At 46.7% G+C, this 12,678-nt stretch overlaps 1 protein-coding gene across 4 annotated transcripts in view; it reads right to left on the bottom strand.

Annotated features, from left to right (window-relative positions):
* Nucleotides 1–11,680, bottom strand: part of LOC122550160 (vasoactive intestinal polypeptide receptor 1-like) — a 103,066-nt gene extending 91,386 nt beyond the window's left edge. For 2 of the 4 annotated variants that reach the window (XM_087987618.1, XM_043690844.2), the window contains exon 1: nt 11,390–11,680. In XM_087987618.1, the coding sequence (XP_087843744.1) occupies nt 11,390–11,440 (51 nt within the window). In that variant the 5' untranslated portion in view covers nt 11,441–11,680. The remainder of the gene's footprint in view (nt 1–11,389) is intronic. The other 2 variants (XM_043690843.2, XM_087987617.1) reach the window with 1 other exon arrangement.
* Between the last annotated feature and the right edge of the window lie 998 nt (nt 11,681–12,678).

Here is a 12,678-nt window from a genome sequence, read left to right as displayed (position 1 = left end):
ATCCAGGCCCATTCTGTCCCCATTTGCCATGAACAATCCACCTGCATTTTGTTGGACTGTGGGAGGAAACCCACACAGACACGGGGAGAATGGGCAAAATCCCCACAGACAGTCACCCAGTGGTGGAATGAAAACCTGGCGCTGTGAGGCAGCAGTGCTAACCACTGATCCACCGTGCTTTGTAATTTAACTCTCCCTCCTTTCTGAAACACCTTGAATCCAAAAGGTGCGGGAGAAATTCAGCAAATTTGGCAACATCTGTAGAGAGAACTAGAGTTAACGTTTCGAGTCATGTTCTGAAGTACCAATGTTAACTCTGTTTCTCTCTCCACAGATGCTGCCAGACCTGCTGTGTTTCTCCAGCATTTGTCTTTCAGTTTCTAGTTCTTTCCATGCACTTACATACAGAATGACTTACAGGCAAGACAGAATAAGCATAGGTCATAGAGTCATAGAGATGTACAGCACGGAAACAGACCCTTTGATTCAACTCGCCTGTGCCGATCAGATATCCTAAATTAATCTAGTCCCATTTGCTAGCACTTGGCCCATACCCTTCCAAACCCTTCCGATTCATATACTCATCCAGATGCCTTTTAAATGTTGTAATTGTACCAGCCTCCACCACTTCCTCTGGCAGCTCATTCCATACATGTACCACCCTCTGTGTGAAAAAGTTGTCTCTTGAAATCTTTCCCCTCACCCTAAATCTATGCCCTCTTGTTCTGGACTCGCCCACCCCAGGAAAAAGACTTGGTCTATTTACCCTATTCATGCCCCTCATGATGTTACAAACCTCAGCCTCTGACGCTCCAGGGAAAACAGCCCCACCCTATTCAACTTCTCCCTATCACTCAAACCCTCCAACCCTGACAACATCCTTGTAAATCTTTTCTGAATCCTTTTACATTTCACAACATCATTTCTTTTGCAGGGAGACCAGAATTGTATGCAATATTCCAAAAGTGGCCTAACCAACATCCTGTACAGCCACAATGTGACCTCCCAACTCCTGTACTCGATACTCTGGCCAATAAAGGAAAGCATAACAAACACCTTCTTCACTATCCTATCGGCCTGCAACTCCACTGTCAAGGAGCAATGAACCTGCACTCCAAGATCTCTTTGTTCAGCAACACTTCAGAGGACCTTATCATTAAGTGTATAAGTCCTACCTTAATTTGCTTTTCCAAAACGCAGCACCTCACATTTATCGAAATTAAACTCCATCTGCCACTTCTCAGCCCGTTGCCCATCTGATCAAGATCCCGTTGTAATCTGAGGCCAAAGCAATGTGATTCCACAACCAAACACTGTGAATGCTGGTGCAGAATTAAACAGTTCACTCGAGGAGGAGGCTCCGCAAAAGTCCCCATCCTTAGCGATAGGAGAGCCTTACAACTTCAGTCAAATGTTAAGGCTGAAGCTCTCCCAGCAATCTTCAGCCAGAAGTGCTGAGGGGATGGTCCATCTCGGTCTCCTCCAGTGGTCCCCAGCATCACAGATCCCAGTCTTCAGCCAATTTGATTCACCCCACGAGATATCAAGGAACGGTTGGAGACCCTGGATACTGCAAAGGCCATGGGCCCTGACAACAGTCCAGCAATGGTACTGAAGGCTTGTGCTCCAGAACTTGCCGCTCCCCTAACCAAGCTGTTCCAGTACAGTTACAACACTGGCACCTACTCCACAGTGTGGAACATCGCCCAGATATGTCCTGTACACAGAAAGCAGAACAATTCAACCCAGCCAATTACCGCCCCATCACATGAATCAGGTTTGATTCTCGCCTCGGGTGACTGTCTGTTTGGAGTTTGGACATTCTCCCCGTGTCTGCGTGGGTTTCCTCCGGGTGCTCCGGTTTCCTCCCACAGTCCAAAGATGTGCAGGTTAGGGTGAATTGGCTATGCCTAACTGGCCATAATGTTCAGGGATGTGTAGGTGAGGTGGATCAGCCACGGGTGGGTGCAGGGTTACAGGGATAGAGTGCGGGGGCAGGGGTGAGTCTGGATGAGATCCTCTTCAAAGGGTAGATGTTGTGGACTTGATGGGCTGAATAGCTTGCTTCCACACTGTAGAGGTCTCTATGATTCTAACCCATCATCACCCTGTTGTCATATGTTATAACCTTTCACTTTAAATTGGTATTCTTATGAATAGTCCCGATCAGTGCAAGGCAAAAAGGTTTCAAACAAAAAGTGTCTTTATCAGCAGTTCTGTACTAAATGGCTTTTTAAAAAGAAGCTCAGTGGTTAGCACTGCTGCCTCACAGCGCCAGGGACCACGTTCGTTTCCACCATTAGGCGATTGTCAGCGTGGAGTTTGCACATTCTCCCCGTGTCTGTGCGGGTTTCCTCTGGGTGCTCCGGTTTCCTCCCACAGTCCAAAGACATGCAGGTTAGGTGAATTGGCCATGCTAAATTGCTCACAGTGTTAGGTGCATTAGTCAGAGGGAAATGGGTCTGGGTGGGTAACTCTTCGGAGGGCCGGTGTGGACTTGTTGGGCCGAAGGGCCTGTTCCCACACTGTAGGGAACCTAATCGAATCTAATCTAAAACTCCAGAAATGACTAATTTCGAGATCCTCCTTATTCAAGTAATCCCTTCCTGAGCCCTCTCTTTCACTAATTATCTGGTCGAAAGAACTGCAACTTGAAGTGCTTCAGTCATTCAGTGTCACTGGAGTCCTTCAGCTCTGGCAGTTCTCCAGGCCCTTGACAACTTCCTAAAGGGTGGGGTCCAGAAAGAGACATAGCATTCCAGTTGAAGATTAACCAGGTTGTAAATCTTGAGCAGAACTTCCTTGTCTCAATACGCTGCTACTCTATTTATAAATCCTGAGGAGTTTTCTCAACTTGGTTGTCACTTGCAAACATTTCTCTTGCAAACAGCTGTGGCTGACCATGCCCCTGTTGTAAAAACGGCACTGTCTCATTTTGAACCCCTTTCCTCTTGTCTCCCTCGAAAATGAGTCACTATTTAGTTTTGCTGAAGGATATCTGGTTATGGAGAGTTTTAATGAGGGTGATTTTGAGCAGGACTGTTGGCATGAAGCCACTGTAATCATATGGACATTCTCCAAGTTACCGTGAGGACACGGGGGAGCAATACTTTCATGCAAAGCAGCTTACTACTTGATCTATTGGAAATAATGGAGGCACGGGGAGGCAGAGTTGACCACATCTTTGGAAAGGGCAGTGGGTCAATCTTTGATAAAGGGCGGCGGATTGGGAGCAAATGGGGAGTCTTTTGAAAACCCAGCACAGACTCTGCTGGCAGAATGGCCTGCTTCCTGTGCTGGGGAATGCAATAGTCGCACTGTTTTATGGTTCTCTTCAATCTATTTGTGGCACGTGGGATTTCAAGACTGGCGGGGCACTTTCTTAAGGTGAGAGGAGAGAGATTTAAAAAGGATACAAGAGGAGCAACTTCTTTCACACAGGGAGTGGTTCACATGTGTGGACTGAATCTGCTGAGGAAGTGGTGGATGCAGATACAGTTATAATGTTTAAAAGACACTTGGATAGGTATATGAATAGGAAGGGGTTGGAGGGATATGGGCCAGGAACAGGCAAACTAGTTCAGTTTGGGATTATGGTTGGCATGGACTGGTTCGACGAAAGGGTCTGTCTCTGTGCTGGATGACTATGTGGATGTTGCCGGCTGGTCCCAGGATTTATTGTCCAACCCTTTGGGCTCTTGAGTAGGTGGGGAGGGTGAGCTGACTTCTTGAACTGCTGCATGTAGGTGACCCACAATGCCCTTAGGGAGGGACTTCCAGGATTTTGACCCAGCAACACTGAAGGAACGCCAATACATTTCCAAATCAGGATGGTGAATGTCTTGGAGGGATCTTCCAGGGGGTGGTGCTCCCACATATCTGCTGCCCTTGTCCTTCTAGTTGGAAATGGTCATGGGTTTGGAAGGATCTTTGGCGAATTTCTGCAGTGCGTCTTGTGGATGGTACTCACTGGTTTGTAACTGCAGAAAGCAAATCCTAATTATATTTTTCAGTGAATAGTCATCATGTGCAGCAAGCAACTTGGATTCTATCCCCCAGACATTAATCAGATTGCAGATTGCAGTCTGACTGAGTGTATAGAACCTCCCCCCCCCAAACCCCACCCTCCATCTCTCAGCCAGCACCTTTGGGTTGAAGTCCCACTCTCGGGTTTTCGGACTATGGAAGTTTAAATAAGTTGACAATCGGCCAGCTCATCCTTGCTATTTCCCCAAAGAGCGAGGAAAGTGTGCATGTGAAGAAGATACAAAACAAACAGAAATGTCTGTTAGAATTAATCAGTAAGCTTATATGAAAAGGCATCAACCTTACTGGGCGACATGGTGGCTCGGTGGTTAGCACTGCTGCCTCACAGCGCCAGTGACCAGGGTTGGATCCCAGCCTTAGGTGGCTGTCTGTGTGGAGTTTGCACATTCTCCCAGTGCCTGTGTGGGTTTCCTCCCACTGTCCAATGATGTGCAGGTTAGAGTGGATGGGCCATGTCAAATTGCTCATAGAGTTCAGGGATGTGTAGGTTAGATGCATGTGTAGGTTAGTCAGGGGTAAATGTACAGTAATAGGGTAGGGGAACGGGTCTGGGTGGGTTACACGTCAAAGGGTCGGTATGGGCTTGTTGGGCCGAAGGGCCTGTTTCCACACTAGGGATTCTATTCAATGATTCATTGTGTAGAAGGTTCTTGGGTCTGTGCCCAGTCTGATCCCAGATTAAAGGGAAATGGGTCTGTGACTCTAATTGCATAGAATGCCCAGAACAGGAAGAGCCTGAGTGGTTAGCACTGCAACCTCACAGCACCAGGGACCCAGGTTCGATTCCAGCCTTGGGTGACTGTCTGTGTGGAGTTTGCACATTCTCCCTGTATCTGCGTGGGTTTCCTCCGGGTGCTCCGGTTTCCTCCCTCAGTACAAAGATGAGCAGGTCAGGTGAATTGGTCATGGGCAAAATTGCCCATAGTGTCTAGGAATGTGCAGGCTTGGTGGATTAGCCATGGGAAATTTAGGGCTACAGCAGTAGGGTAGGGAGTGTGGGTCTGAGGGTTAGTGTAGGCTGACAACCTGTTCCCGTACTGTCGGGATTCTATGGTCTGAATAAAATTTGCCAGGGCTCGCACATTTTTATTTCATAGAAGCAGCAAGAAATATCATTGCTGATGCTCTGGTGCAGTGCTGAGATCAAAATTATCCCTCGCAGGGAAATTTAAAAGATTCAAATATAGAAGGTATATTATACCAGAGTAACAGTGGGGAGAGAGAAAGACAGAGATAATGTCCTGTATGAGTCTCCTTTGAATAAGGGTCACATTCCTGAAGAAGGGCCTGTGCCCGAAACGTCGAATCTCCTGTTCCCTGGATGCTGCCTGACCTGCTGTGCTGTCCCAGCAATAAAGTTTCAACTTTGATCTCCAGCATCTGCAGACCTCACTTTCTCCTCACACCGGATTCAGAACATTAACTCTGTTTCTATCTTCATCAGACCTGCTGAATTTCTCCAGCTTTTTCAATGCTTTTGTTTCAGATTTCCAGCATCCGCAGTCTCTCACTTTTATGTATGACGTTATGCTGGCGCCCTTTGTGATACTGATAGTTACCTCCGCGCGGTTTGTGGGATCTTGCTGTGCATAGGTGCTGCTTCTGCCTGTACAACGGTAACTACATTCCAGTCCGTCAAAATAAAGTTAATGAGAGTTGAAGAGTGGAAGTTACGGTTAACAGCAGTCCCTGGGTAAATGCAAGTTAATTCTGCCTTTTAAATAAATAAATGCAATTAATAAATGGATGAAAAAATGTTGACTGGTAAGTCACTTTGGAAGGAAATGTCTGCAATTTCTAACCACCATGTTTGAGCTGTCTCCACGCAAATCAAACATTTGTAGCTTTACACTTTTTCATGGGGTGATGCAGTGGCTCAGTGGTTAGCACTGCTGCCACACAGCGCCAGGGACCTAGGTTCGATTCCAGCCTCTGACGACTGTCTGTGTGGTGTTTGCACGTTGTCCCTATGGGGTTTACTCTGGGTGCTTTGGTTTCCAGACAACCTCCACATTACCTTCAGACAAGATGCAAGGCACAGAAATCATGAGGCAATCCGTAACCCTCTATTCATGTATCTGTCAAGGTGGTTCTTAAGAGTTGCTATTATCTGCGTACACTACCACCTCTTGCAGAGCATTCCAGGCACTGACCACCCTCTGTGTAAAAAAAACTTATCTCCTTTAAACTTACCCCTTTTTATCTTAAACCCATATCCTCTAGTTAATGACATTCCTATTCTGGGAAAAAAACTCCGACTATCCATTCTATCCGTGCGTCTCATTATTTTGTACACTTCGATCAGGTCACCCCCTCATCCTCTGATGTTCAAGTGAAAGCAAACCAAGTACGTCCAATCTCTCCTCATGGCTAATACCTTCCAAACCAGGCAACATCCTGCTAAATCATTTCAGTTCCCTCTCCAAAGCCTCTGCATCCCTCTGGTAGGATGGCAACTAGAACTATACACCATATTCCAACTGTGGCCTCAATACAATTCTACACGGTTGCAACATGACTTGCCAATTTTTATACTCTATGCCCTGAGTCACGAAGTTGGTTACGGCAATTGTAGATTGGGAGGCAGGAAGTTAGAATTTGGTGGTTGTAAAACTGTAATATTGTAGAGTGTTGGGAATGGGTGGGGGGGGTGGTAGTGGTGGTGGAGCATTGTATGGTCCCTTTAAAAGATTGTGTGCTTTTTCTGCATTTAGGGATTTAAAATGGATGTTTCTGAGCAGCAGCTTAGAAGTTTGCAAGTACACAGAGTGCCCGAACTGAAACATTTATATCAACAGCAGCAGTTTTTTGTTTAACAACAGGCTTTTGAATTTAGCCAGTCAATATGAACCTGGTACTTAGATACCAAAAACCTATTAAATTTAAATCTGGTGGTTTTGGCAACATATTATATGAAATATTGATATGTCATCAAGGATATAAAAGAAGGGGGCAGGCAGACAAAGACCCCAGAGCTAGCTGCCGTCTGCCAGAGCTAACAGCCCTCACAATCACTGGCTCTCACAATCTCCTCTAATTGTTAGAGAAAGCACCATTCAAATAGCAACAGTACCATCGATGGCAAAGACATTCCTGACAGAAGAATCGACGGAGAAGCCACAGAACATTCTGGAAGACACGTAACCTGGCTTTAATTTTGAGACAGTAAACGTTATTTTCTCTACATATGAATGGGATTTGTATTTATTGAAACAGCAGATGATTAGAATCTTGCTTTATTCGTGGATAGTCACAAGTTAGAAGGGATTTATTCGGTGTGTTATTAGTTTTGTCAATTGGTTTACTGTTAGAGTTAGATAAATACATTGTTACTTGTTGATTTTAAAGTGAGTGTCATTTATCTAACCACTAGAAGTTGCTGAAAAGCAGGTCACAACACTTTGCACACTCCTTATCCAGGTTATAGGACGAGGTGCTCCTCTTTGGATCTTTCAGTTTGAGTTCTCGGGGGGTGGGGGGGGAGGGGGACACCCCCCCCTGCTTTCTAACGCCTGACTGATTAAACCAAGCATGAAAAGTAGCGAAGGGAATGTACCAACCTCCCCTGGAACAGTCGTAATCCTGCAGATTAGATTAGATTAGATTACTTACAGCATGGAAACAGGCCCTTCGGCCCAACAAGTCCACACCGACCCGCCGAAGCGCAACCTACCCAGACCCATTCCCCTACATTTACCCCTTCACCTAACACTATGGGCAATTTAGCATGGCCAATTCACCTCACCTGCACATCTTTGGACTGTGGGAGGAAACCAGAGCACCCGGAGGAAACCCACACAGACACGGGGAGAATGTGCAAACTCCACACAGTCAGTCGCCTGAGGTGGGAATTGAACCCGGGTCTCTGGCACTGTGAGGCAGCAGTGCTAACCACTGTGCCACCGGGCCGCCCAGATATAAGCAAACTCTGTGAAACCTGCACTTTGGATTTGCACAAGAGAATACGTCAGTTCCTAAGGATTAAATCTAACGCTGATTGAACTTTCCAGTAAATTGCAGTGCTTTATAACAAGCGTTTTGGACAGTCTCTCCAAACCACTACAAGATTATGATTTATCATTTTGTTCATAGCTGCACAAGATTGCAGGTTTCAGGGAACCCTGTGCAGATGATGCCAGACCGCAGTGAGTCATACAGCACAGAAGCAGACTCCTCAGTCCAGCCAGTCCATGCTGACCGAGTTCCCCAAACTAAACTGGTCCCACCTTCCTATGCTTCGCCTGTATCCCTCTAAACCTTTCCTATTCACGTACCTGTCAGAATGTATTTTCAATGCTGTAACTGTACCTGCATCTACCAATCCCTCAGGCAGTTCATTTCATATACAAACCCCCCTCTATGTGAAAAAGTTGCCTTTTGGGGTCCTTTTAATTCTTTCTCCTCTCACCTTAAAATAATGCCCTCTAGTTTTGAACGCTGGGAAAAAGACATTTATTATTCACCTTACTTCTGCCCCTCATCCTCCAGTCCCGGTAACAGCCTGCTAAATCTTTTCTGCACTCGTTGCAATTTAATAGTAACCTTCCTATAGCATGGTGACCAGAACTGGATACAGCATTCCAACTAGAGGGGCTTCCTGATGAAGGGCATTTGCACGAAACGTCGATTCTCCTGCTCCTCGGATGCTGCCTGACCTGCTGTGCTTTTCCAGCACCACACTATTGACGGTATTCCAACACTGAGTTTATCCAGCACTTTTAAGACAGTAGTTTATGGCTTGTTGTTATGTGATGAAACTAACAGAACATTTTGGATATGTTTGCTGAGCAACTCACCTAATCCAAGCTGAACAGAGAGAATTAGCTCAGCTCCGCTTGAGATAACAGCAGCTTCAGTAACTCAGCTGAATTTTTGGATGAGGGTATTGATGAAAGAGGGAAAGGTGTTGCTTATCCATTAGAACCACGGATGTAAGGCTCCCCAGAAAAGATTGTTGGAAAAAAAAATGAATGAGCATAGAATTAGAGATAGCCCAGGGACGAACACGAGGAATTGTTGATTGTGACAGAGAGGGAGTCTTGGATTGACCGCATGTGGTATGTGTCACTCCCTGGGGATCTGAACTAGGGGTCCCGAAACTCCAAAACATTTACTAATGGCTTGGACAAATGTGGAGAGAGCTGCTTTCTCCAAAGACGCTGATGCGAGTATTTAGGATGTTGCCAGAGCTGGGGAATTGTAGCCACAAGGAGGGGATGGAGAGGCTGGGGTTGTTTTCCTTGCAACAGGCTTGGCTGAGGTGGGGGGGAGGAGGAGATATGATTGAGGTATACAAAATTGTGAGGGGTACAGATAGAGTAGACAGGAGGAAGCCGTTTCTCTTGGCAGAGACTTTATAACCCAGGGGTCATGGCTTCGAGCTCAGTGGCAGAGGGATTAGAGGGGATGTGCAGAGAACGTGGTGGGGGTCTGGAATTCGCTGCCTGAGTTGGGGGTGGAGGCAGAAAGCCTAAACTCTTTTAGCAAAGTATTGCAGCTGCACTTTAAGGACTGTAAGCTGCAGGACTACAGGGACGTATGCAGCAAGATGGGGTTAAAAAGGGGAGGCTGGGTATCTTTGGATCGGCATGGACCAGACGGGCAGAACGATCCCCTTCTGTGCTCTATCACCTCTCTGGTTCTAAAAGGGACAGTACATTGTGAGATGAGAGCAGAACCTCAGGCAGAGACCTTGACAGATTGACTGAGTGGGCAAATTGTATCAGGTGGGTTTCAATATGGCCATCTATTCTGGACCCACGACTGATAAATCGGAGTATTGGTGAGGCATGGAGACGGAATGGAAACGTGGAGGACTGCAAGGTACAAGTGCAGAATCAATTTAAAAACAACAGACTGGTGGTTTGCAGTTCACTCAGAGAGTCTAGGTGTCAGTGACCATATACGCAATAGAGCCGGGTTCACTCAGCTGATGCTGGGCAGGGAGGGACTCAGTTAGGACAAGAGGTTGAGTAGGTCAGGCCAGTGGTGACATTGCTCAAGCAGACAAGACTGTGACAGGGCGGGTGCAGAGAGATTGTCGCCCTGTGTGGGAGAGACTCGGACCACAGTCACTGAGCCATACAGCACAGAAACAGACCCTTTGGTCCAACACATCCATGCTGACCAGGCTTCCTAACCTGAACTCGTCCCATTTGCCAGCAATTGGCTCATATCCCTCCAAACCCTTCCCAGTCATGGACCTGTCCAAACGTCTTTGAAATGTGTACCAGCCTCCAACACTTCCTCTGGCAGCTCATTCCATCCTCTGTGTGCATAAGTTACTCCTCTGGTCCCTTTTATATATTTCCCCGATGCCTCAGCTAAAAATGTAATCGTACAGACCTGTAAATAGGAATGATTACTGTGTTTTCGGTATGCAAACAAACAGAATGTTTACATATGTATGGCATGTCCAGTTGTACAGATCATCAAAGTATTTTATGAATAAAGTATATTTTTGAAATAAAAAAAAAATTTCCTCTCCCAAACATGTCCTCTAGTTCTGGACTCCCTGACCCCAGGGAAAAGACTTTGTCTATTTATCCTATCCATGCCCCTCATGATTTTATAAACCTCTATAAGGTCACCCCTCAGCCTCCGACGCTCCAGGGAAAACAGCCCCAGCCTGTTCAGCCTCTCCCTATAGCTCAGATCCTCCAACCCTGGCAACATCTTGTAAATCTTTTCTGAACCCTTTCAATTTTCACAGCATCTTTCCGATAGCAGGGAGACCCTACGACGCACCAAAAGCCCCTATAAGCTGATCACTCGACATGGAGAGCAGCCTTCCTAAACCTGTCTGGTCGGGTACAGACGAGGTGGAAGTGTTTCTAACGTTAGTGGGATTCAGAGGAGTGGACCGAGAGAAACGCACGCCTCTGCCACAGGGATTTATAACCCTCGATGTTGGAATCGAGAGGCGAGGCGGTTCAGGGGAGAAATGGGGACTTATTCACCTCAGATCACCTTCACAAAAAGTGCAGCTTTCAGCCCTGGTTCTGACAGGGGATGGAGGTCAGACGTAGTTCAGGCTGGGCTGGTAATTCAAAATAGAGCAACAACTGAGCACACACTGCTCTGAGTCCCTCTTCCAAAAGCATCTGGTTTGCTGACCCCCTCAGTTCCAAGAATCTGTAAACTTCAGCTCTATCTTTTTGAAGTCCTGACTCCCCTTGGCTCAAAGCACACTCAGCTGGAGAGTACACTTCACATAAAGACAGATGGAGATTCGAGTGTCCACAGTCCCAACTCCAGATGCAGTCAGACAGTGCATTAACCCCGTTTACAGTGTGCATAGAATGTTCAATCTGTCTGCAGAGTTCTGGAAGATCAGACTTACCAGTGGGGACAAGAGTAGACACAAGGCGAGCTGGAGAAAGGGTCGGTCCATTTCAGAGAGTCTGGCAGCTCCAGTGGACAGGCGGAAAATCCGGCGTTAATTGTTTGCACACTCTGCTCCAGAGCGCAGAGCGCGGCGTGTGTGTGTGTATCTGCTTCGCCTGACAGCTACTTCTGTAGTGGGAAGGCTGCTCAGGGAACCCGACCCGAAATTGGATCGGTTAGAACTGAAAGGGGAGGGAGTAGGGTGGAGAGTGTGTGTGTGTGTGTGTGAGAGAGACAGAGAGAGTGAATGAGTAAGAAAGAGAGTGAGAGAGAGAGAGTGAATGAGTAAGAGAAAGTGAAAGTGTGAGTGTGTGTGCGAGAGAGTGAATGAGTAAGAAACTGAGTGAGAGTGAATGAGTAAGAGAGAGAGTGAGAGAGGGAGAGAGAGTGTGAGGGTGAATGAGTAAGAAACTGTGAGTGAGAGAGTGAATGAGTAAGAGAGAGAGTGAGAGAGGGAGAGAGAGAGTGAGAGTGAATGAGTGAGAGAGGGAGAGAGAGTGAGTGAATGAGTAAGAGAGAGAGAGAGGGAGAGAGAGAGTGTGAGAGGGTGAATGAGTAAGAAACTGAGTGAGTGAGAGAGTGAAGGAGTGAGAGAGGGAGAGAGAGTGAGTGAGAGAGTGAAGGAGTGAGAGAGTGAAGGAGTGAGAGAGGGAGAGAGAGTGAGAGTGAATGAGTAAGAGAGAGAGAGAGTGAATGAGTAAGAGAGTGAGGGAGAGAGAGCGTGACTGAGTGAATGAGTGAGAGAGACTGAGGGAGAGTGAGTGAGAGAGTGAATGAGTAAGAGAGAGAGGGAGGGAGAGAGAGAGTGACTGAGGGAGAGAGAGTGAGAGAGAGGGAGAGTGACTGAGAGAAAGAATGAGAGAGAGAGAGTGTGAGTGAGAGAGAGAGTGAGCCAGTGAGAGAGAGCGAGAGGGAACTGTCATATGGAACACGTGAAGGCAGAGCCATCACAGGAGTTCCAACAGGTTAAATGCACACTCTTTAAGCACCTGGTTATCCCTGACCTTGGGGCTTTTAATTGAATGGGTCAGAGGGTTTTACCTTCAGAAATGAAGGCTCAGGAACACCTTTAAGATTTTGAAAGATTTAATATTGGAGATGTTGCCATCTGAAACTGATTGTTATAAATTTATGACTTGTTAATTAATGCTGTACCTGTAGGAGACAGAGACAGGCAGTCAGCAGTACATGTAAGAGTGGGAGAGAGGAGATACTGATGCAGGCAGTCAGCAACACTGAGAGGAT

The sequence above is a fragment of the Chiloscyllium plagiosum genome, unplaced genomic scaffold, assembly GCF_037043375.1.
Source record: "Chiloscyllium plagiosum isolate Xiang-an unplaced genomic scaffold, Cpla_swu_hap1 HiC_scaffold_5, whole genome shotgun sequence".
Classification (NCBI taxonomy): Eukaryota; Metazoa; Chordata; class Chondrichthyes; order Orectolobiformes; family Hemiscylliidae; genus Chiloscyllium; species Chiloscyllium plagiosum.
This window is presented reverse-complemented; position numbering and strand designations above follow the sequence as displayed.